The following is a 25,342-nucleotide window of genomic DNA, read 5'->3' as shown; positions in this document are numbered from 1 at the left end:
TTTGGAGTGTTGAAGAATGTTATCTCAGAGAGCAAAAATGTGTATGTTTGAAAGAATAGTAGTTCCAACAATATTATATGGTTGCGAGGCATGGGCTATAGACTGGGTTGTACAGAGGAGGGTGGATGTGTTGGAAATGAAGTGTTTGAGGACAGTATGTGGTGTCAGGTGATTTGATTAAGTAATGAAAGGGTAAGAGAGGTGTGTGGAAGTAAAAAGAGTGTGGTTGGGAGAGCAGAAGAGGGTGTATTGAAATGGTTTGGACATTTGGAAAGAATGTGTGAGGAAAGATGGACAAAGAGGATAAATGTGTCAGAGGTGGAGGGAACAAGGAGAAGCAGGAGACCAAATTAGAATGGAAGGATGGAGTGAAAAAGATTTTGAGCGATCGGGACCTGAACGTACAGGAGGGTGAAAGGCGTGCAAGGAACATAGTGAATTGGATCGATGTGATATACTGGGGTCGATGTGCCATCAGTGGATTGAACCAGGGCATGTGAAGCATCTGGGGTAAACCATGGAAATGTCTGTGGGGCCTGGATGTGGATAGGGAGCTGTGGTTTCGGTGCATTACACATGACAGCTAGCTGTCATGTGCAATGCACCAAAACCACAGCTCCCTATCCTTATATTTGTATGTGTATGCATATTTACGTGTATGTACATATATATATATATATATATATATATATATATTTCTTTTTCTTTCATACTATTCGCCATTTCCCGCATTAGCGAGGTAGCGTTAAGAACAGAGGACTGGGCCTTTGAGGGAATATCCTCACCAGGCCCCCTTCTCTGTTCCTTCCTTTGGAAAAAAAAAAAAAAAAAAAAAAAATATATGAGTGGATGGGTCTTTCTTTGTCTGTTTCCTGGCATTACCTCTCCAACATGGGAAGTGGCAATCAGTTATAATACAAAATGAAAAAATATAGATAACCACCCTTTGCAGCAAAGTTCTCACTTCATAAGAATTCCTACTATCCAAAAATTTTTGGCAGAAATGAAGCAAACTAAAAATTATATAGTGTAGTTATGTTCTGTAACTCAACTGTAGGGCATTATAGGTGATTCTTTTTACCCAGTGTGCCAGCAGGACTACATGGTGATCCATTTTTTCATTATTAGACTGTCCTAACCCCTTATGATGGCTGCATGACTCTGGATATGACAGTGGTTTCTCTATTCAGAAAAGCAGAGTGTTGTGTTCATTATTCAAGTGAAAAGGATCTCATCCCCAGACTAGAGAGGAGAGAGTGTTTGAGGATGGAGGAGAGGGAAGATTTATGATTAGCTGGCAAGTTAATCTTTGAGAAGCCATTAGCCAATCACAGTACTGTATTTACTGGCAAGGTATCAAGCTGTCAGATCTGCAAGCACAAAAAAAGACTTGAAAAGACTGAGTGCAGTTGTCAAACTTGGATTATTTGTTATAGTACTTTTGGGATGATTTTCTGATTTTTCACAAAGTAAGTTGAAGTGAATTCAGCCAGGACCCAACTGAGTTAGATAAGTGGAACTATGCTGTAGATTTTTATCTTCATTTCACAAGAGAGCACAAATCCAGTACTTGTAATGTTTATCAGACATAATCAGATATGAGAATCAATAACGGTAATTATCAAATATTTTACATTAATAACATGACTGTTAGCACTAAGTATACTTGAAATGACATCACATAGTGATTCCACATAATAAGACTGGCATTCTTTTGATAAATATGATGTTTTCCAAAAGACTTAACCTTGCTTTCCAATGACGCCCATTGCATCATCAAAAAATAAAAGAATTTTATAGCAGTTCAAGGACATTAGCATCATCCACTATAAAACTTCCCAGAAATCCATTTTTGCATTATTTCATGTCAGATTAAAGAATGAATGATATATAATCTGAAATAGTAGAAAAAGATACATAGAAATGAAGGAATACTTGTCATGGTGTTTAAAATCTCACTGCATTATATATTTTCTTATGTGATAATGAATAAGGATTGCGCTGGTATTATTTTTCATTAAGTACAGTTGGAGAATGATTTACAAACATATATATATATGTATGTATATATATATATATTTTTCTTTCTTTCAAACTATTCGCCATTTCCCGCATTATCAAGGTAGCATTAAGAACAGAGGACTGGGCCTCTGAGGGAATATCCTCACCTGTCCCCCTTCTCTGTTCTTTCTTTTGGAAAATTTTATATATATTCTTTCTTTCATACTATTCGCTATTTCCCGCGTCAGCAAGGTAGCGTTAAGAACAGAGGACTGGGCCTCTGAGGAAACATCCTCATCCAGCCCCCTTCTCTGTTCCCTCCTTTGGAAAATTAAGAAAAAAAAAAAAAAAAAGAGGGGAGGATTTCCAGCCCCCCGCTCCCTTCCCTTTTAGTCGCCTTCTACGACATGCAGGGAATACGTGGGAAGTATTCTTTCTCCCCTATCCCCAGGGAATATATATATATTTTTTTTTTGCTTTGTCGCTGTCTCCCGTGTTTGCGAGGTAGCACAAGGAAACAGACGAAAGAAATGGCCCAACCCACCCCCATACACATGTATATACATACACGTCCACACACGCAAATATACATACCTATACATCTCAATGTACACACATATATATATACACACACAGACACATACATATATACCCATGCACACAATTCACACTGTCTGCCTTTATTCATTCCCATTGCCACCTCACCACACATGGAATACCATCCCCCTCCCTCCTCATGTGTGCGAGGTAGCGCTAGGAAAAGACAACAAAGGCCCCATTCGTTCACACTCAGTCTCTAGCTGTCATGCAATAATGCCCGAAACCACAGCTCCCTTTCCACATCCAGGCCCCACACAACTTTCCATGGTTTACCCCAGACGCTTCACATGCCCTGATTCAATCCACTGACAGCACGTCAACCCCGGTATACCACATCGTTCCAATTCACTCTATTCCTTGCCCGCCTTTCACTCTCCTGCATGTTCAGGCCCCAATCACTCAAAATCTTTTTCACTCCATCTTTCCACCTCCAATTTGGTCTCCCACTTCTCCTCGTTCCCTCCACCTCCGACACATATATCCTCTTGGTCAATCTTTCCTCACTCATTCTCTCCATGTGCCCAAACCATTTCAAATCACCCTCTTCTGCTCTCTCAACCATGCTCTTTTTACTTCCACACATCTCTCTTACCCTTACATTACTTACTCGATCAAACCACCTCACACCACACATTGTCCTCAAACATCTCATTTCCAGCACATCCACTCTCCTGCGCACAACTCTATCCATAGCCCACGCCTCGCAACCATACAACATTGTTGGAACCACTATTCCTTCAAACATACCCATTTTTGCTTTCCGAGATAATGTTCTCGATATATATATATATATATATATATATATATATATATATATATATATATATATGAGGGAGCGGGGGGCTGGAAATCCTCCCCTCTCGTTTTTTTTTTATTTTCCAAAAGAAGGAACAGAGGGGGCCAGGTGAGGATATTCCGAAAAAGGCCCAGTCCTCTGTTCTTAACGCTACCTCGCTAATGCGGGAAATGGCGAATAGTTTGAAAAAAAAATATATATATATATATATATATATATATATATATATATATATATATATATATATATATATATATATATATTAGGGATAGGGGATTAAGAATACTTCCCACGTATTCCCTGCGTGTCGTAGAAGGCGACTAAAAGGGGAGGGAGCGGGGGGCTGGCAATCCTCCCCTCTTGTTTTCTTTAATTTTCCAAAAGAAGGAACAGAGGGGGCCAGGTTAGGATATTCCAAAAAAGGCCCAGTCCTCTGTTCTTAACGCTACCTCGCTAACGCGGGAAATGGCGAATAGTTTAAAAGAAAAGAAAAGAAATATATATTTTATTTTTATTTTGCTTTGTCGCTGTCTCCCGCGTTAGCGAGGTAGCGCAAGGAAACAGACGAAAGAATGGCCCAACCCACCCACATACACATGTATATACATACACGTCCACACACGCAAAATATACATACCTATACATCTCAATGTACATATATATATACACACACAGACATATACATATGTACACATGTACATAATTCAAACTGTCTGCCTTTATTCATTCTCATCGCCACCCCGCCACACATGGAATAACAACCCCCTCCCACCTCATGTGTGCGAGGTAGCACTAGGTAAAGACAACAAAGGCTCCATTCGCTCACACGCAGTCTCTAGCTGTCATGTAATAATGCACCAAAACCACAGCTCCCTTTCCACATCCAGGCCCCATAGAACTTTTCATGGTTTACCCCAGACACTTCACATGCCCTGGTTCAATCCATTGACAGCACGTCCACCCCGGTATACCACATCGTTCCAATTCACTCTATTCCTTGCACACCTTTCACCCTCCTGCATGTTCAGGCCCCGATCACTCAAAATCTTTTTCACTCCATCTTTCCACCTCCAATTTGGTCTCCCACTTCTCCTCGTTCCCTCCACCTCTGACACATATATCCTCTTTGTCAGTCTTTCCTCATTCATTCTCTCCATGTAACCAAACCATTTCAAAACACCCTCTTCTGCCCTCAACCATACTTTTTTTTATAACCACACATCTCTCTTACCCTTTCTTTCTTTACTCGATCAAACCACCTCGCACCTCATATTGTCCTCAAACATCTCACTTCCAGCACATCCACCCTCCTGCGCACAACTCTATCCATAGCCCATGCCTCGCAACCATACAACATTGTTGGAACCACTATCCCTTCAAACATACCCATTTTTGCTTCCGAGATAATGTTCTCGACTTCCAAACATTCTTCAAGGCTCTCAGAGTTTTCGCCCCCTCCCCCACCCTATGATTCACTTCCGCTTCCATGGTTCCATCCACTGCCAGATCCACTCCCAGATATCTAAAACACTTTACTTCCTCCAGTTTTTCTCCATTCAAACTTACCTCCCAATAGACTTGACCCTCAACCCTACTGTACCTAATAACCTTGCTCTTATTCACATTTACTCTTAACTTTCTTCTTTCACACACTTTACCAAACTCAGTCACCAGCTTCTGCAGTTTCTCACATGAATCAGCCACCAGCGCTGTATCATCAGCAAACAACAACTGACTCACTTCCCAAGCTCTCTCATCCACAACAGACTGCATACTTGCCCCTCTTTCCAAAACTCTTGCATTCACCTCCCTAACAACCCCATCCGTAAATAAATTAAACAACCATGGAGACATGGGAGTATGTGATAGAGTGTAAGAAAGTAAATTCTAGATTGATATGGGTAAAACTGAAAGTTGATGGAGAGAGATGGGTGATTATTGGTGCATTTGCACCTGGGCATGAGAAGGAAGATCATGAGAGGCAAGTATTTTGGGAGCAGCTGAATGAGTATGTTAGTGGTTTTGATACACAAGACTGGGTTATAGTTATGGGTGATTTGAATGCAATGGTGAGTAATGTGGCAGTTGAGGGAATAATTGGTGTACATGGGGTGTTCAGTGTTGTAAATGGAAATGGTGAAGAGCTTGTAGATTTATGTGCTGAAAAAGGACTGGTGATTGGGAATACCTGGTTTAAAAAGCGAGATATACATAAGTATACGTATGTAAGTAGGAGAGATGGCCAGAGAGCGCTATTGGATTACGTGTTAATTGATAGGCACACGAAAGAGAGACTTTTGGATGTTAATGTGCTGAGAGATGCAACTGGAGGGATGTCTGATCATTATCTTGTGGAGGCGAAGGTGAGGATTTGTAGGGGTTTTCAGAAAAGAAGAGAGAATGTTGGGGTGAAGAGAGTGGTGAGAGTAAGTGAGCTCGGGAAGGAGACTTGTGTGAGGAAATATCAGGAGAGACTGAGTACAGAATGGAAAAAGGTGAGAACCAAGGAGGTAAAGGGAGTGGGGGAGGAATGGGATGTATTTAGGGAAGCAGTGATGGATTGCGCAAAAGATGCTTGTGGCATGAGAAGCGTGGGAGGTGGCTTGATTAGAAAGGGTAGTGAGTGGTGGGATGAAGAAGTAAGATTATTAGTGAAAGAGAAGAGAGAGGTATTTGGACGATTTTTGTAGGGAAAAAATGCAAATGAGTGGGAGATGTATAAAAGAAAGAGGCATGAGGTCAAGAGAAAGGTGCAAGAGGTGAAAAAGAGGGCAAATGAGAGTTGGGGTGAGAGAGTATCATTAAATTTTAGGGAGAATAAAAAGATGTTTTGGAAGGAGGTAAATAAAGTGCATAAGACAAGGGAGCAAATGGGAACTTCAGTGAAGGGGGCTAATGGGGAGGTGATAACAAGTAGTGGTGATGTGAGAAGGAGATGGAGTGAGTATTTTGAAGGTTTGTTGAATGTGTTTGATGATAGAGTGGCAGATATAGGGTGTTTTGGTCGAGGTGGTGTGCAAAGTGAAAGGGTTAGGGAAAATGATTTGGTAAACAGAGAAGAGGTAGCAAAGGCTTTACGGAAGATGAAAGCCGGCAAGGCAGCAGGTTTGGATGGTATTGCAGTGGAATTCATTAAAAAAGGGGGTGACTGTATTGTTGACTGGTTGGTGAGGTTATTTAATGTATGTATGATTCATGGTGAGGTGCCTGAGGGTTGGCGGAATGCTTGCATAGTGCCATTGTACAAAGGCAAAGGGGATAAGAGTGAGTGCTCAAATTACAGAGGTATAAGTTTGTTGAGTATTCCTGGTAAATTATATGGGAGGGTATTGATTGAGAGGGTGAAGGCATGTACAGAGCATCAGATTGGGGAAGAGCAGTGTGGTTTCAGAAGTGGTAGAGGATGTGTGGATCAGGTGTTTTCTTTGAAGAATGTATGTGAGAAATACTTAGATGGATTTGTATGTAGCATTTATGGATCTGGAGAAGGCTTATGATAGAGTTGATAGAGATGCTCTGTGGTAGGTATTAAGAGTATATGGTGTGGGAGGTAAGTTGCTAGAAGCAGTGAAAAGTTTTTACTAAGGATGTAAGGCATGTGGACGAGTAGGAAGAGAGGAAAGTGATTGGTTCCCAGTGAATGTTGGTTTGCGGCAGGGGTGTGTGATGTCTCCATGATTGTTTGATTTGTTTATGAATGGGGTTTTTAAGGAGGTGAATGGAAGAGTTTTGAAGAGAGGGGCAAGTATGCAGTCTGTTGTGGATGAGAGGGCTTGGGAAGTCAGTTGTTGTTCACTGATGATACAACCCTGGTGGCTGAGTCGAGTGAGAAACTGCAGAACTTGGTGACTGAGTTTAGTAAAGTGTGTGAAAGAAGTAAGCTAAGAGTAAATGTGAATAAGAGCAATGTTATTAGGTACAGTAGGGTTGAGGGACAAGTAAATTGGGAGGTAAGTTTGAATGGAGAAAAACTGGACGAGGTGAAGTGTTTTAGATATCTAGGGGTGGATTTGGCATCGGATGGAATCATGGAAGTGGAAGTGAGTCACAGGGTGGGATAGGGGGCAAAGGTTCTGGGAGCATTGAAGAATCCGTGGAAGGCAAGAACGTTATCTTGGAGAGCAGAAATGGGTATGTTTGAAGGAATAATGGCTCCAACAATGTTATATGGTTGTGAGGCATGGGCTATAGATCGGGTTGTGCAGAGGAGGGTGGATGTGTTGGAAATGAAATGTTTAAGGACAGTATGTGGTGTGAGGTGGTTTGATCGAGTAAGTTATGAAAGGGTAAGAGAGATGTGTGGTAATAAAAAGAGTGTGGTTGAGAGAGCTGAAGAGGGCGAGCGAGTATCATGAAATTTTAGGGAGAATAAAAAGATATTTTGGAAGGAGGTAAATAAAATGTATAAGACAAGAGAACAAATGGGAACATCGGAGAAGGGGGCTAATGGGGAGGTAATAACAAGTAGTGGTGATGTGAGAAGGAGATGGAGTGAGTATTTTGAAGGTTTGTTGAATGTGTTAGATGATAGAGTGGCAGATATAGTGTTTTTGTCGAGGTGGTGTGCGAAGTGAAAGGGTTAGGGAGAATGATTTGGTAAGCAGAGAAGAGGTTGTGAAAGCTTTGTGGAAGATGAAAGCCAGCAAGGCAGCTGGTTTGGATGTTGTTGCAGTGGAATTTATTAAAAGAGGGGATGACTGTGTTGTTGACCTGTTGGTAAGGATATTTGATGTATGTATAGATCATAGTGAAGTGCCTGAGGATTGGCGGAATGCATGCATAGTGCCATTGTACAAGGGCAAAGGGGATAAAGGTGAGTGCTCAAATTACAGAGGTGTAAGTTTGTTGAGTATACCTGGGAAATTATATGGGAGGATATTGATTGAGAGGGTGAAGACATGTACAGAGCATCAGATTGGGGAAGAGCAGTGTAGTTTCAGAAGTGGTAGAGGGTGTATGGATCAGGTGTTTGCTTTGAAGAATGTGTATGAGAAATGCTTAGAAAAACAGATGGATTTGTATGAAACCCATATGAAACATTTATGGATATGGAGAAGGCATATGATAGAGTTGATAGAGATGCTCTTTGGAAGGTTTTAAGAATATATGGTGTGGGAGGCAAGTTGCTAGAAGCAGTGAAAAGTTTTTATTGAGGATGTAAGGTATGTGTATGAGTAGGAAGAGAGGAAAGCGATTGGTTCTCAGTAAGTGTCGGTTTGCGGCAGGGGTGCATGATGTCTCCACAGTTGTTTAATTTGTTTATGGATGGAGTTGTTAGGGAGGTGAATGGAAGAGTTTTGGAGAGAGGGACAAGTATGCAGTCTGTTGTTGATGAGAGGGCTTGGGAAGTGAGTCAGTTGTTGTTCGCTGATGATACAGTGCTGGTGGCTGATTCGAGTGAGAAACTGCAGAAGCTAGTGACTGAGTTTGTTAAAGAGTGTGAAAGAAGAAAACTGAGAGTAAATGTGAATAAGAGCAAGGTTATTAGGTACAGTAGGGTTGAGGGACAAGTGAAGTGGGAGGTAAGTTTTAATGGAGAAAAACTAGAGGAAGTGAAGTGTTTTTGATATCTGGGAGTGGATTTGGCAGTGGATGGAACCATGAAAGCAGAAGTGAGTCACATGGTGGGGGAAGGGGTGAAAGGTCTGGGAGCATTGAAAAATGTGTGGAAGTCGAGAACATTATCTTGGAAAGCAAAAATGGGTATGTTTGAAGGAATAGTGGTTCCAACAATGTTATATGGTTGCGAGGTGTGCGCTGTAGATAGGGTTGTGCAGAGGAGGGTGGATGTGTTGGAAATGAAATGTTTGAGGACAATATGTGGTGTGAGGTGGTTTGATTAAGTAATGAAAGGGTAAGAGATTTTTTTTTTTTTTTTTCATACTATTCGCCATTTCCCGCGATAGCGAGGTAACGTTAAGAACAGAGGACTGGGCCTTTGAGGGAATACCCTCACCCGTCCCCCCCCTCTGTTCCTTCTTTTAGAAAATTAGAATAAAAAAAATGAGAGGGGAGGATTTCCAGCCCCCCGCTCCCTTCCCTTTTAGTTGCCTTCTACGACACGCAGGGAATACGTGGGAAGTATTCTTTCTCCCCTATCCCCAGGGATAAAAGAGAGATAAGAGAGGTAAGAGAGATGTGTGGTATTAAAAGAGTGTGGTTGAGAGAGCAGAAACATCGGTGAAGAGGGCTAATGGGGAGGTAATAACAAGTAGTGGTGATGTGAGATGGAGTGAGTATTTTGAAGGTTTGTTGAACGTGTTAGATGATAGAGTAGCAGATATAGAGTGTTTTTGTCGAGGTGGTGTGCGAAGTGAAAGGGTTAGGGAGAATGATTTGGTAAGCAGAGAAGAGGTTGTGAAAGCTTTGCGGAAGATGAAAGCCGGCAAGGCGGCTGGTTTAGATGGTATTGCAGTGGAATTTACTAAAAAAGGGAGTGACTGTGTTGTTGACTGGTTGGTAAGGAAATTTGATGTATGTATGAATCATGGTGAAGTGCCTGAGGATTGACGGAATGCATGTGTAGTATCATTGTACAAGGGCAAAGGGGATGAAGGTGAGTGCTCAAATTACAGAGGTATAAGTTTGTTGAGTATTCCTGGTAAATTATATGGGAGGATATTGATTGAGAGGGTGAAGGCATGTACAGAGCATCAGATTAGGGAAGAGCAGTTTAGTTTTAGAAGTGGTAGAGGGTGTATGGATCTGGTGTTTGCTTTGAAGAATGTGTATGAGAAATGCTTAGAAAAACAGATGGATTTTTATGTAACATTTATGGATCTGGAGAAGGCATATGATAGAGTTGATAGAGATGCTCTGTGGAAGGTACTAAGAATATATGGTGTGGGAGGCAAGTTGCTAGAAGCAGTGAAAAGTTTTTAATGAGGATGCTAGGCATGTGTATGAGTAGGAAGAGAGGAAAGTGATTGGTTCTTAGTGAATGTCGGTTTGCGGCAGGGGTGCGTGATGTCTCCATGGTTGTTTAATTTGTTTATGGATGGGGTTGTTAGGGAGTTGAATGCAAGAGTGTTGGAAAGAGGGGCAAGTATGCAGTCTGTTGTTGATGAGAGGGCTTGGGAAGCGAGTCAGTTGTTATTCGCTGATGATACAGCGCTGGTGGCTAATTCGGGGGAGAAACTGCAGAGCTGGTGACTGAGTTTGGTAAAGTGTGTGAAAGAAGAAAGCTGAGAGTAAATGTGAATAAGAGCAAGGTTATTAGGTACAGTAGGGATGAGGGACAAGTTAATTGGGAGGTAAGTTTTAATGGAGAAAAACTGGAGGAAGTGAAGTGTTTTAGATATCTGGGAATGGATTTGGCAGTGGATGGAATCATGGAAGAGGAAGTGAGTCACAGAGTGGGGGAAGGGGTGAAAGGTCTGGGAGTGTTGAAAAATGTGTGGAAGGCGATAACATTATCTCCAAAAGCAAAAATGGGTATGTTTGAAGGAATAGTGGTTCCAGCAATGTTATATGGTTGCGAGGTGTGCACTATAGATAGGGTTGTGCGGAGGAGGGTGGATGTGTTGGAAATGAGATGTTTGAGGACAATATTTGGTGTGAGATGGTTTGATCAAGTAAGTAATGAAAGGGTAAAAGAGATGTGTAGTAATAAAAAGAGTGTGGTTGAGAGAGCAGAAGAGGGTGTATTGAAATGATTTGGTCACTTGGAGAGAATGAGTGAGGAAAGATTGACAAAGAGGATATATGTGTCTGAGGTGGAGGGAATGAACATAAGCGGGAGACCAAATTGAAGGTGGAAGGATGGAGTGAAAAAAAATTTGAGCTATCGTGGCCTGGACATAGAGGAGGGTGAAAGGCGTGCAAGGAATAGAATGAATTGGAACGATGTGGTATACTATGGTGGATGTGCTGTCACTGGATTGAACCAGGGCCTTTGAAGCGTCTGGGGTAAACCATGGAGTTTTATGGTGCCTGGATTTGGAAAGGGAGCTGTGGTTTTGGTGCATTACACATGACAGCTAGAGACTGTGTGTGAACATCTGTGGCCTTTTTTGTCTTTTTCTAGTGCTACCTCATTGTATATGTATGTATACGTTGAAATGTATATGTATGTATATGTGCGTTTGTGGGCATTTATGTATATACATGTGTACATGGGTGGGTTTGGCCATTCCTCATCTGTTTCCTTGCGCTACCTCGCTAATGTGGGAGACAGCCATTAAGTATAATAAAAGTATAAATAAATGTGAATATATATAGATGTTTATATTATTATTATTATTATATTTATTATACTTAACTTCCGTCTCCCGTGTTAGCGAGGTAGTGCAAGGAAACAGATGAGGAATGGGCCAACCTACCTACATACACATGTATATACATAAACGCCCACACATGCACATATGCATACATATACAATTCAACGTATACATAGATAAATAAAAACAGACACATACATATATACACATATACATACCCATACTTGCTAACTTCATCCATTCCTGTTGCCACACCTTCACACACGAAATAGCATTCCCCCTCACCCCCAACCACCCACCCACCCACCCACCCACCTGCCACCGCTGCCGCCTCCAGCGAGGCAGCACCAGGAATAGACAAATAAGCCACATTCCTTCCCACTCAGTCTCTAGCTGTCATGTCTAATGCACCAAAACCACAGATCTCTTTCCTTACCCAGGCCCCACAGACCTCTCCATGGTCCACCCTAGATGCTTCACATTCCCTGGTTCAATCCATTGACAGCACGACCACCCCAGTATACCACATCATTCTGATTCACTCTATTCCTTGCATGCCTTTCACCCTCCTCTATGTTCAGGCCCCAATTGCTCAAAATCTTTTTCACTCCATTCTTCCACCTCCAGTTTGGTCTGCCATTTCTCCTTCTTCCCTCCACCTCTGATACATATATCCTCTTTGTATGTCTTTCCTCACTCATTCCCTTAATGTGTCCAGACCATTTCAAGGTGCCCCCTTCTGCTTTCTCAACAACACTTTCTGTTACCACACTTCTCTTACTCTTTCATTTCTTACTTGATCAAACCACCTCATACCACATATTGTCCTCAAACATTTAATTTCCAAGTCATCCACCTTCCTCTGCACATCCCTATCTATCTACAGCCCATGCCTCGCAACCATATAACATTGTTTGAACCATTGTTCCTTCAAACATATCCATTTTTGCTCTCCAAGATAATGTTCTTGCCTTCCACACATTCTTCAGTGCTCCCAGAACCTTCGCCCCCTCCCCCACCCTGTGATTCATTTCCTCTTTCATAGTTCCATCTGCAGTTAAGTCCACTCCCAGATGGAGGGATGGAGCGAATAAGATTTTGAGTGCTAGGGGCCTGATTATGTGGGAGGGTGATAGGCATGCACAGGATAGAGTGGACTAGGGCGGTATGTTATACTGAGGTTGATGTGCTGTGAATGGACTGAACCAGGGCTGGCCTGATTGTGGATTTCTGTGCATTACACATGACAGGTAGAGAATTGATGTGAGCAAATGGGGCCTTTTCTCCATCTGTTCTTGGTGCTACCTCACTAATGCAGGAGATGACTTGAAGGTTTGAAAAAATGTAAAATTGGAATAGTAAAGAATGGAAAAATTCAATAAAATGTGTAAAGGATAGAGGAGATTGAAAAAGAAATAAAGAAATGCATAAAGAGATGAATGAAATAAGAGAACAAAAAAGAATGAATGAGGAGAGAATAGCATGGAAAAGAATCCAAGTGTTATTCTCACATTTGAACAAAGCAAAGAATAAAAAAAAAGATAGGATTAGGCCCTTTGAAGTTAAGAAAAACATAAACAATAACCATAAGAAAATAGTTAAGATGCCATCATTCCATAATTAGTCTGTATTCACAGCAAAAGATGGAAGAAATGGTGATGAGAATGACATTGAGGATGTTGAAGTAACTGAAAATGACATACTTGAAGCAGCTAACCAACTCAGAGATTAAGTACTGGGACTAGATGGAATACCCACTACTTTCCATAAAAAGATAAAAGATGTCAATAGGAAAGCTGATGATGGTGCAGTTTAGAACAAACATAAATGATGACAGTGATGAAAATAAAGGTGATGATGTAATGAATATTATAGATATTAAAGGAAAGAGAGTGAAAGTGGTGAGACTGAAAATGATTTGGAAGATGATGATAGGGAAACTGGGAAAGGGTGGTTTGAGAATGTAAAAGGTGAAAAAAAAGACTTGAGAAGATTGGACACAGTAGAAAAGAGAGAGGACTAAAAATTGAAAGAGGATGATGATGAGACAGTGTTAGATAATGGGATGATGAAAAGGAATGTATGCTTTACTTTAGGTGGGGATACTAAATTTTATGATTAGCATAGAAATGACCATCCTCCCCTGTGTACCACTTACAAAGCTTCGGTTGTAGGGGATGCAGTAAACAGCAAAAATATGATTTTAGACACCCAGAAGTATGCTATCACTAAGACATACTAATCATAACTGGATTAATTGATGGAGATTTCTCTGCCCACTTGAATTAAGAACAGGTGATCTTTGTTGAGTTTTACACCCACCAGGGATAAGCAGAAGAAAAGAATACAGAAGAAATGAGAGGAATGATAGATCAGGAAACAGGGTGAATGAGATTGAATGGAGAAATACAAATGAACATGAATGAGATATTGGCAGAACTGGAAACAAGATAGAATAGGTCCTTGAATGAATCAAAAGAACAATAGAAGATATATAGAAATTGGTGCAGCAGGATGGAGAGTAGAACAAACAATATCATAAAATGAAATCCAGTCTGGGCATGTTTTTGTAACCAACGTATAGTGCTACTCCAGTTCAGGACCGTTATTATGGAGGGCTAATTATGGCAATAGTAGGGCTGAGAGAGTGCACAGCTCAAGTATTATAAATTTTGACAACACGTTAAACAAAGACATAGATAAGTAAGGCATGGAAGATGTTACAAGCAGATCTCTAGTTGTAATTCCTTGGGACATAGCAGCATTTGAATTTTGGATTCTTTGGATTATAAATTCATGATGTTTCTGGTTGTGTTTTCAGGTTTTTGTGTTATTTATAATATATATATATATATATATATATATATATATATATATATATATATATATATATATATATATATATATATTTATATTTTTTTTGCTTTGTCGCTGTCTCCCGCGTCTGCGAGGTAGCGCAAGGAAACAGACGAAAGAAATGGCCCAACCCACCCCCATACACATGTATATACATACGTCCACACACGCAAATATACATACCTACACAGCTTTCCATGGTTTACCCCAGACGCTTCACATGCCTTGATTCAATCCACTGACAGCACGTCAACCCCAGTATACCACATCGCTCCAATTCATTCTATTCCTTGCCCTCCTTTCACCCTCCTGCATGTTCAGGCCCCGATCACACAAAATCTTTTTCACTCCATCTTTCCACCTCCAATTTGGTCTCCCTCTTCTCCTCGTTCCCTCCACCTCCGACACATATATCCTCTTGGTCAATCTTTCCTCACTCATTCTCTCCATGTGCCCGAACCATTTCAACACACCCTCTTCTGCTCTCTCAACCACGCTCTTTTTATTTCCACACATCTCTCTTACCCTTACGTTACTTACTCAATCAAACCACCTCACACCACACATTGTCCTCAAACATCTCATTTCCAGCACATCCATCCTCCTGCGCACAAGTCTATCCATAGCCCACGCCTCGCAACCATACAACATTGTTGGAACCACTATTCCTTCAAACATACCCATTTTTGCTTTCCGAGATAATGTTCTCGACTTCCACACATTCTTCAAGGCTCCCAGAATTTTCACCCCCTCCCCCACCCTATGATCCACTTCCGCTTCCATGGTTCCATCCACTGCCAGATCCACTCCCAGATATCTAAAACACTTCACTTCCTCCAGTTTTTCTCCATTCAAACTCACCTCCCAATTGACTTGACCCTCAACCCTACTGTACCTAATAACCTTGCTCTTATTCACATTTACTCTTAACTTTATATATATATATATATATATATATATATATATATATATATATATATATATATATACCTCGCAAACGCGGGAGACAGCGACAAAGCAAGAAAAAAAGATATAAATATATATATAAATATTTACTATATGAAATATTTGAAAACATTTATTGTTTTATGCAGAATTGTTCCTTGTCTTTACTTCCAACAAGAATAATATGGACTAAGAGTCTAGAGATCAGACAAATGAAATGCATGTGGTGGGACTCATACTGGATGCCATTATAAAGGCAGAATAAGGGCAGATATCACAAAAGTACTGAGAAAAATACCAAGTACAATCACACAGGCTTCAGGATTGTGTGCCAGTCCAGCAAGAATTTTAAATGGACAAAAGTTGAATGATTAATGTACAGATAGGAGGTTTCCCACATGTGCTCATTGATGAGGTATTTTAGGAATAAGCAGATGCAGGAAAGCTAATAACAGTATGGGGAAAAATTTTATTGTTCTTTCCTGTTATAAAAATCTATACAATTAAAGAATATGTTAAAGAAAAATTGAGCTAATAGACCTAATGTGGCCATAGTATAATACCCAAAAATTTTTTTTCTTTCCCATTATAGAGAAATATCTATAGAATTAAAGAATATGTGAGAGAAAAAGTGAGCTAAGAAACCTAATGTGACCATAATATAATGCCCAAGTTAAGTTATAGATCCCCATGGTTGTGGTAGATGGTTTTGAAGAGTGTACATCACTCAGATTTTCTGTTTCCCTTTATAAGGTGAAAGAAATTCATGTACAAGTAAAGAACATATGAAAAGAAGTAAGCTGACATACTGTCATGATTGTAATATGGTATAATTATGAAGTTAACACATTCAAAGATTCCCCACAGGAGTGGTGGTGGAGGAGATTTGGCAATACAATTTTAAGCATCACTGAGCCACCACTTGTGCTGTACTGTTCATGTAAGGCAGAAACCAAGACCATGCCTAGTAGACATACAAATGCCATAACATTGTTGTGCATTTCAAAAAGTCTGCAGAATTACTGCTACTATTATGTCTCCTAGCATTTCCTCAGACAGTTTGCTGTGTATGTCTTCCAGAGTTAAATGTTTAAAAAAACTGGAATTATATAGCCTAGAAGGAAAAAGACTCTCCCTAAGGATAGAGGAGAAAGAATACTGCCTAAGTATCTCATGTGTTTTGGAAGGTGACTTAGATGATAGAAGGGGTTGGAAATCCTTCCCTCCTGTATTATTTTCCAAAAGAAGGAGTGTAGGAAATAACCATGTGAGAATTCCTTCTTCTAAGGCTCATTCAACTGTTCTGGATACTACCTTGCTCATATGGAAAGGTGCAAAAATGTATTACAAAAATAAATATACTTGTTAATCTGCATATTGCAGAAGTGAAAGGATGTCAAAGGGAAGATAGTAGGACTAAAGACTTTACAATGTGGAAGACATAAAGAAATATGATACTGAAGAATCTCTTGAAATTTACAAGGGTTCTGTGAAAAAGATGGATAGAATCTTGCAATGTTCTGCCAAGAGGTATAGAAAATGTACAAGGTGCAGGGATGGAAACCATTAAAAGATTTGGGAAATGTTTAGATATTGACCCAGTTGAACCCAGGATTCATAACTTAGCAGTGTGCTTTGTGGCATAGATGAATGGTGTTGTTGATTGGGTAGCATATTCAGTAAGTGCTGTATGCTAGCCTTGTCACTTGGCAAATTTTTGTTGTTGGTACTCTTTGGTAAGTACTCTCTTTAACAACAGGTAAATATTTCCCATGTACAGTATTTATGTTGATGAAAGCTCCAGCCTAAGTTCTCTCCTTTTTCAGGATGGTCCAAAATTAACACCCCAGGAGAGGCTAAAACGAAAAACTCAGGCTCTCTTGAAGAAGCAATGTGAGTGTTTGTATTGGTCTCTCTCTCTCTCTCTCTCTCTCTCTCTCTCTCTCTCTCTCTCTCTCTCTCTCTCTCTATCTCTGTCTCTCTGTCTCTGTCTGTCTCTCTGTCTCTCTGTCTCTGTCTGTCTCTCTCTCTCTGTCTGTCTCTCTCTCTCTGTCTGTCTCTCTCTCTCTGTCTGTCTCTCTCTCTGTCTGTCTGTCTCTCTCTCTCTCTCTGTCTCTCTCTCTCTCTGTCTCTCTCTCTCTCTCTGTCTCTGTCTCTCTCTGTCTGTCTCTCTCTGTCTCTCTCTCTCTCTCTCTCTCTCTCTCTCTCTCTCTCTCTCTCTCTCTCTCTCTCTCTCTCTCTCGGTAATAGATGATAGAGAGCCACTGATCAAGGAGTATTATCAATACTTGGGTATCAGAAGGGTTAGTGACTTCATAGTGAGCCAGCACTTCAGTGGATGTCAATTTTCACTTCACTGGCCTGGTTTGCTGTCTAATCTTTCTACCTCACCCTCACATGGGCTCCTGACATTCAGTCCACAAGCATTCACCTCATGCTTAACACCTGAAAACACTTAATTCACTTGTAACGTTAGATTTTCATGTTGTGAGCAGTATTAACTAACTTTGCCATTTGGCAAAATCTGATCATAAGTAAAAAAGTACATATACACGCATACACACACACACATTCACACTCTCTCTTACCAGGTTTTACAGGACTCCACCTGTAAGTGGTTGCATCGTGAGAAAATTCACCTTCAGCCTGGCTGTATCATCATAAGTGGATGAAAAGGAATACAATCTTTTTGAGGAATTTATATCTCCAAAAGAATCCATCATTATTCTGTTTTTGATAGAAGTGTGGCTTTTAAGCTACAGGAACCCCATGAAAGGGGTCCTGGGGTTATTTGATTAATTATGAGCTATCCCACCCTGTAGACCATTGTGTGAAAATCCTCTCATAATTATTATTATTATGCAAATTATCTTTTGAGTCACACTGCAGGACCATGACACAGTTTAAGCAACAAGAAACATGTAACACTACATCTTGCAGATAGAACATGGGCTCAGTCATAACAGTATGTCTGCATCCCCACAGAAATACATCATTACACATATCCCCGGAAGGATGATGAATTGTCTGCACCCTTCCATGACCCAGAATGATCAACCACTCCTGCCAAACAGAATTTCAACCATGCTGGCTATCACAGATGATGTACACGTGACATTAGCTCTCTCCACCACTAAAATTAATACACTCACCATAAACAAACTAAATTCCTGTAGAACATGAACCAGCACTGCACTCAGAAGCAGAATCCCATAGTATTATCCATAAACAATAATTCCACCCAAAAGTATGTCACCCCTATCTCGTCATCCACTCTAGTTAAAAGTAGATATCACTCAAAGCAGAGCACTCAGAAGAATCACCAGCTGCCTAGAAGCCATAGACATTCATCATCTACACACCAAAACAAAAACATTTCCAATTGAATTTAACGTCAATATATTAGGCATCCAGATCTTTCCAGTTTCACTAGACTTTCCCCCTCTGCCCAAATTACTCCATAAACAACCACCAACCTCCAAGTGAAAATCTAAAGCTTTCTTTACCTTGTTTCACATTTCAGTAGCATACACTTACAAACCTCCCTCCCTCAGCAAACGCAATATTGACGAAACATTTATTTATATTTTCATACATAATCACTGTTTTCCGCGTCATTGAGGTAGCGCCAGGAAACAGACGAAGAATTGCTCATCCTCTCTTATGTACATATATGTACGTAAATGCCCACATACGCACATTTACATACATATAGATATCACCAAGTACATACATACATATACAAACATACATAGACATTATATACATACACATGTACATATTCACACCTGCTTGGCTTCATCCTTTCCTGTTGTTACCCTGCCCCACAGGAAAAGAGCATCGCAGTCCACTGCTTTAGCGAGGTACCACCAGGAATACAGACAAAAAGGCCCCATTCGTTCACACTCAATCTCTGGCTGTCATGTGTAATGCACGGACACCACAGCTCTCTGTCCACATCCAGGCCCCACAGACCTTTCCATGGTTTACCCCAGACGCTTCACATGCCTTGGTTCAGTCCATTGACAGCATGTTGACCCCGGTATACCACATCGTTTTAATTCACTTTATTCCTTGCACGCCTCTCACCTTCCTGTATGTTCAGACCCCCATCGCTCAAAATCTTCCTCTCCGTCCTTCCATCTCCAATTTGGTCTCCCGCTTCTCTTTCTTCCCTCCATATATCCGCTTTGTCAGTCTTACCTCATCCATTCTCTCCATATGTCTAAACCATTTCAACACACCCTCTTCTGCTCTCTCAACCATACTCTTTTTATTTCCACACATCTCTCTTACCCTTACATTACTTACTCAATCGAGTAAGATATGATCAGACATCCCTCCAGTTGCACCTCTGTGCACATTAACATCCAAAAGTCTCTCTTTTGCATGCCTATCAATTAACAAGTAATCCAATAACGCTCTCTGGCCATCTCTCTTACTTACATACGTATACTTATGTATATCTCTCTTTTTAAACCAGGTATTCCCAATCACCAGTCCTTTTGCAGCACATAAATCTATAAGCTCTTCACAATTTCCATTTACAACACTGAACACCCCACGTACACCAATTGTTCCTGCAACTGCCACATTACTCACCATTGCATTCAAATCACTCATCACTATAACCCGGTCTCGTACACCAAAACTACTAACACACTCACTCAGCTGCTCCCAAAACACTTGCCTCTCATGAACTTTCTTCTCATGCCAATATATATATATATATATATATATATATATATATATATATATATATATATATATATATATATATATATATTTTTTTTTTTTTTTTTTTTTTTTTTTTTTTTTTTGTCACTGTCTCCCGAGTTTGCGAGGTAGCGCAAGGAAACAGACGAAAGAAATGGCCCAACCCACCCCCATACACATGCCTTGATTCAATCCACTGACAGCACGTCAACCCCGGTATACCACATCGCTCCAATTCACTCTATTCTTTGCCCTCCTTTCACCCTCCTGCATGTTCAGGCCCCGATCACACAAAATCTTTTTCATTCCATCTTTCCACCTCCAATTTGGTCTCCCTCTTCTCCTCGCTCCCTCCACCTCCGACACATATATCCTCTTGGTCAGTCTTTCCTCACTCATTCTCTCCATGTGACCAAACCATTTCAAAACACCCTCTTCTGCTCTCTCAACCACGCTCTTTTTATTTCCACACATCTCTCTTACCCTTACGTTACTTACTCGATCAAACCACCTCACACCACACATTGTCCTTAAACATCTCATTTCCAGCACATCCATCCTCCTGTGCACAACTCTATCCATAGTCCACGCCTCGCAACCATACAACATTGTTGGAACCACTATTCCTTCAAACATACCCATTTTTGCTTTCCGAGATAATGTTCTCGACTTCCACACATTCTTCAAGGCTCCCAGAATTTTCGCCCCCTCCCCCACCCTATGATCCACTTCCGCTTCCATGGTTCCATCCGCTGCCAGATCCACTCCCAGATATCTAAAACACTTCACTTCCTCCAGTTTTTCTCCATTCAAACTCACCTCCCAATTGACTTGACCCTCAACCCTACTGTACCTAATAACCTTGCTCTTATTCACATTTACTCTTAACTTTCTTCTTTCACACACTTTACCAAACTCAGTCACCAGCTTCTGCAGTTTCTCCCATGAATCAGCCACCAGCACTGTATCATCAGCGAACAACAACTGACTCACTTCCCAAGCTCTCTCATCCCCAACAGACTTCATACTTGCCCCTCTTTCCAAAACTCTTGCATTCACCTCCCTAACAACCCCATCCATAAACAAATTAAACAACCATGGAGACATCACACACCCCTGCCGCAAACCTACATTCACTGAGAACCAATCACTTTCCTCTCTTCCTACACGTACACATGCCTTACATCCTCGATATATATATATATATATATATATATATATATATATATATATATATATATATATATATATTATCCCTGGGGATAGGGGATTAAGAATACTTCCCACGTATTCCCTGCATGCGTAGAAGGCGACTAAAAGGGGAGGGAGCGGGGGGCTGGAAATCCTCCCCTCTTGCTTTTTTTTTTTTAAATTTTCCAAAAGAAGGAACAGAGGGGGCCAGGTGAGGATATTCCAAAAAAGACCCAGTCCTCTGTTCTTAACGCTACCTCGCTAACGCGGGAAATGGCTAATAGTTTAAAAGAAAAAGAAAGAATATATATATATATATATATATATATATATATATATAATCCCCTATCCATGGGGATAGGGGATTAAGAATACTTCCCACGCATTCCTCACGTGTCGTAGAAGGCGACTAAAGGGGACGGGAGCGGGGGGCCAGAAACCCTCCCCTCCTTGTATTTTAACTTTCTAAAAGGGGAAACAGAAGAGGGAGCCACGCAAGGAGTGCTCATCCTCCTCAAAGGCTCAGATTTGGGGTGTCTAAATGTGTGTAGATGTAACCAAGATTAGAAAAAAGGAGAGATAGTTAGTATGTTTGAGGAAAGGAACCTGGATGTTTTGGCTCTGAGTGAAATGAAGCTAAAGGGTAAAGGGGAAGAGTGGTTTGGGAATGTCTTGGAAGTAAAGTCAGGGGTTAGTGAGAGGACAAGAGCAAGGGAAGGAGTAGCACTACTCCTGAATCAGGAGTTGTGGGAGTATGTGATAGAGTGTAAGAAAGTAAATTCTAGATTGATATGGGTAAAACTGAAAGTTGATGGAGAGAGATGGGTGATTATTGGTGCATATGCACCTGGGCATGAGGAGAAAGATCATGAGAGGCAAGTGTTTTGGGAGCAGCTGAATGAGTGTGTTAGTGGTTTTGATGCACAAGACCGGGTTATAGTGATGGGTGATTTGAATGCAAAGGTGAGTAATGTAGCAGTTGAGGGAATAATTGGTATACATGGAGTGTTCAGTGTTGTAAATGGAAATGGTGAAGAGCTTGTAGATTTATGTGCTGAAAAAGGACTAGTGATTGGGAATACCTGGTTTAAAAAGCGAGATATACATAAGTATACGTATGTAAGTAGGAGAGATGGCCAGAGAGCGCTATTGGATTATGTGTTAATTGATAGACGCACAAAAGAGAGACTTTTGGATGTTAATGTGCTGAGAGGTGTAACTGGAGGGATGTCTGTTCATTATCTTGTGGAAGCGAAGGTGAAGGTTTGTGGGGGTTTTCAGAAAAGAAGAGTGAATGTTGGGGTGAAGAGAGTGGTGAGAGTAAGTGAGCTTAGGAAGGAGACTTGTGTGAGGAAGTACCAGGAGAGACTGAGTACAGAATGGAAAAAGGTGAGAACAAAGGCGGTAAGGGGAGTGGGGGAGGAATGGGATGTATTTAGGGAAGCAGTGATGGCTTGCGCAAAAGATGCTTGTGGCATGAGAAGCATGGGAGGTGGGTTGATTAGAAAAGGTAGTGAGTGGTGGGATGAAGAAGTAAGATTATTAGTGAAAGAGAAGAGAGAGGCATTTGAACGATTTTTGCAGGGAAAAAATGCAAGTGAGTGGGAGAGGTATAAAAGAAAGAGGCAGGAGGTCAAGAGAAGGGTGCAAGAGGTGAAAAAGAGGGCAAATGAGAGTTGGGGTGAGAGAGTATCATTAAATTTCAGGGAGAATAAAAAGATGTTTTGGAAGGAGGTAAATAAAGTGCATAAGACAAGGGAGCAAACGGGAACTTCAGTGAAGGGCGCTAATGGGGAGGTGATAACAAGTAGTGGTGATGTGAGAAGGAGATGGAGTGAGTATTTTGAAGGTTTGTTGAATGTGTTTGATGATAGAGTGGCAGATGTGGGGTGTCTTGGTCGAGGTGGTGTGCATAGTGAGAGGGTTAGGGAAAATGATTTGGTAAATAGAGAAGAGGTAGTAAAAGCTTTACAGAAGATGAAAGCCAGCAAAGCAGCAGGTTTGGATGGTATTGCAGTGGAATTTATTAAAAAAGGGGGTGACTGTATTGTTGACTGGTTGGTAAGGTTATTTGATGTATGTATGACTCATGGTGAGGTGCCTGAGGATTGGCGGAATGCTTGCATAGTGCCATTATACAAAGGCAAAGGGGATAAGAGTGAGTGCTCAAATTACAGAGGTATAAGTTTATTGATTATTCCTGGTAAATTATATGGGAGGGTATTGATTGAGAGGGTGAAGGCATGTACAGAGCATCAGATTGGGAAAGAGCAGTGTGGTTTCAGAAGTGGTAGAGGATGTGTGGATCAGGTGTTTGCTTTGAAGAATGTATGTGAGAAATACTTAGAAAAACAAATGGATTTGTATGTAGCATTTATGGATCTAGAGAAGGCATATGATAGAGTTGATAGAAATGCTCTGTGGAAGTTACTAAGAATATATGGTGTGGGAGGCAAGTTGTTAGTAGCAGTGAAAAGTTTTTATCGAGGATGTAAGGCATGTGTACGTGTAGAAAGAGAGGAAAGTGATTGGTTCTCAGTGAATGTAGGTTTGCGGCAAGGGTGTGTGATGTCTCCATGGTTGTTTAATTTGTTTATGGATGGGGTTGTTAGGGAGGTGAATGCAAGAGTTTTGGAAAGAGGGGCAAGTATGCAGTCTGTTGTGGATGAGAGAGCTTGGGAAGTGAGTCAGTTGTTGTTCGCTGATGATACAGCGCTGGTGGCTGATTCATGTAAGAAGCTGCAGAAGCTGGTGACTGAGTTTGGTAAAGCGTGTGAAAGAAGAAAGTTAAGAGTAAATGTGAATAAGAGCAAGGTTATTAGGTACAGTAGGGTTGAGGGTCAAGTCAATTAGGAGGTAAGTTTGAATGGAGAAAAACTGGAGGAAGTAAAGTGTTTTAGATATCTGGGAGTGGATCTGGCAGCGGATGGAACCATGGAAGCGAAGATGAATCATAGGGTGGGGGAGGGGGCGAAAATTCTGGGAGCCTTGAAGAATGTGTGGAAGTCGAGAACATTATCTCGGAAAGCAAAAATGGGTATGTTTGAAGGAATAGTGGTTCCAACAATGTTGTATGGTTGCGAGGCGTGGGCTATGGATAGAGTTATGCGCAGGAGGGTGGATGTGCTGGAAATGAGATGTTTGAGGTCAATATGTGGTGTGAGGTGGTTTGATCGAGTAAGTAATGTAAGGGTAAGAGAGATGTGTGGAAATAAAAAGAGTGTGGTTGAGAGAGCAGAAGAGGGTGTTTTGAAATGATTTGGTCACATGGAGAGAATGAGTGAGGAAAGATTGACCAAGAGGATATATGTGTTGGAGGTGGATGGAACGAGGAGAAGTGGGAGACCAAATTGGAGGTGGAAAGATGGAGTGAAAAAGATTTTGAGTGATCAGGGCCTGAACATGCAGGAGTGTGAAAGGCATGCAAGGAATAGAGTGAATTGGAATGATGTGGTATACCGGGGTCGACATGCTGTCAATGGATTGAACCAGGGCATGTGAAGTGTATGGGGTAAATCATGGAAAGTTGTGTGGGGCCTGGATGTGGAAAGGGAACTGTTGTTTCGGTGCATTATTACATGACAGCTAGAGACTGAGTGTGAACGAATGTGGCCTTTGGTGTCTTTTCCTAGCACTACCTCGCACACATGAGGGGGGAGGTGGTTGTTATTCCATGTGTGGCGAGGTGGCGATGGGTACAAATAAAGGCAGACAGTATGAATTATGTATATGTGTATATATGTATATGTCTGTGTGTGTATATATATGTGTACATTGAGATGTATAGGTATGTACATTTGCATGTCTGGACCTGTATGTATATATATGTGTATGTGGGCGGGTTGGGCCATTCTTTCATCTGTTTCCTTGCGCTACCACACTAACGCGGGAGACAGCAACAGAAGGAACAGAGAAGGGAGCCAGGTGAGGATATTCCCTCAAAGGCCCAGCCCTCAGTTCTTAACGCTACCTCGCTAACGTGGGAAATGGCGAATAGTTTGAAAAAAAATATATATAT

General features: G+C 41.0%; 1 protein-coding gene across 1 annotated transcript in view; it reads left to right on the top strand.

Annotated features, from left to right (window-relative positions):
• Positions 1-25,342, top strand: part of LOC139745921 (uncharacterized) — a 199,283-nt gene that overhangs the window by 127,188 nt on the left and 46,753 nt on the right. Inside the window, exon 13 of the mRNA XM_071656597.1 lies at positions 17,244-17,310. Coding sequence (XP_071512698.1) covers positions 17,244-17,310 — 67 coding nt within the window. The remainder of the gene's footprint in view (positions 1-17,243; positions 17,311-25,342) is intronic.

This window comes from Panulirus ornatus, chromosome 63 (genome assembly GCF_036320965.1).
Source record: "Panulirus ornatus isolate Po-2019 chromosome 63, ASM3632096v1, whole genome shotgun sequence".
In the NCBI taxonomy this organism is placed as follows: domain Eukaryota; kingdom Metazoa; phylum Arthropoda; class Malacostraca; order Decapoda; family Palinuridae; genus Panulirus; species Panulirus ornatus.
The sequence above is the reverse complement of the archived record's forward strand: the minus strand, read 5'-3'. Positions and strand labels throughout refer to the sequence as shown.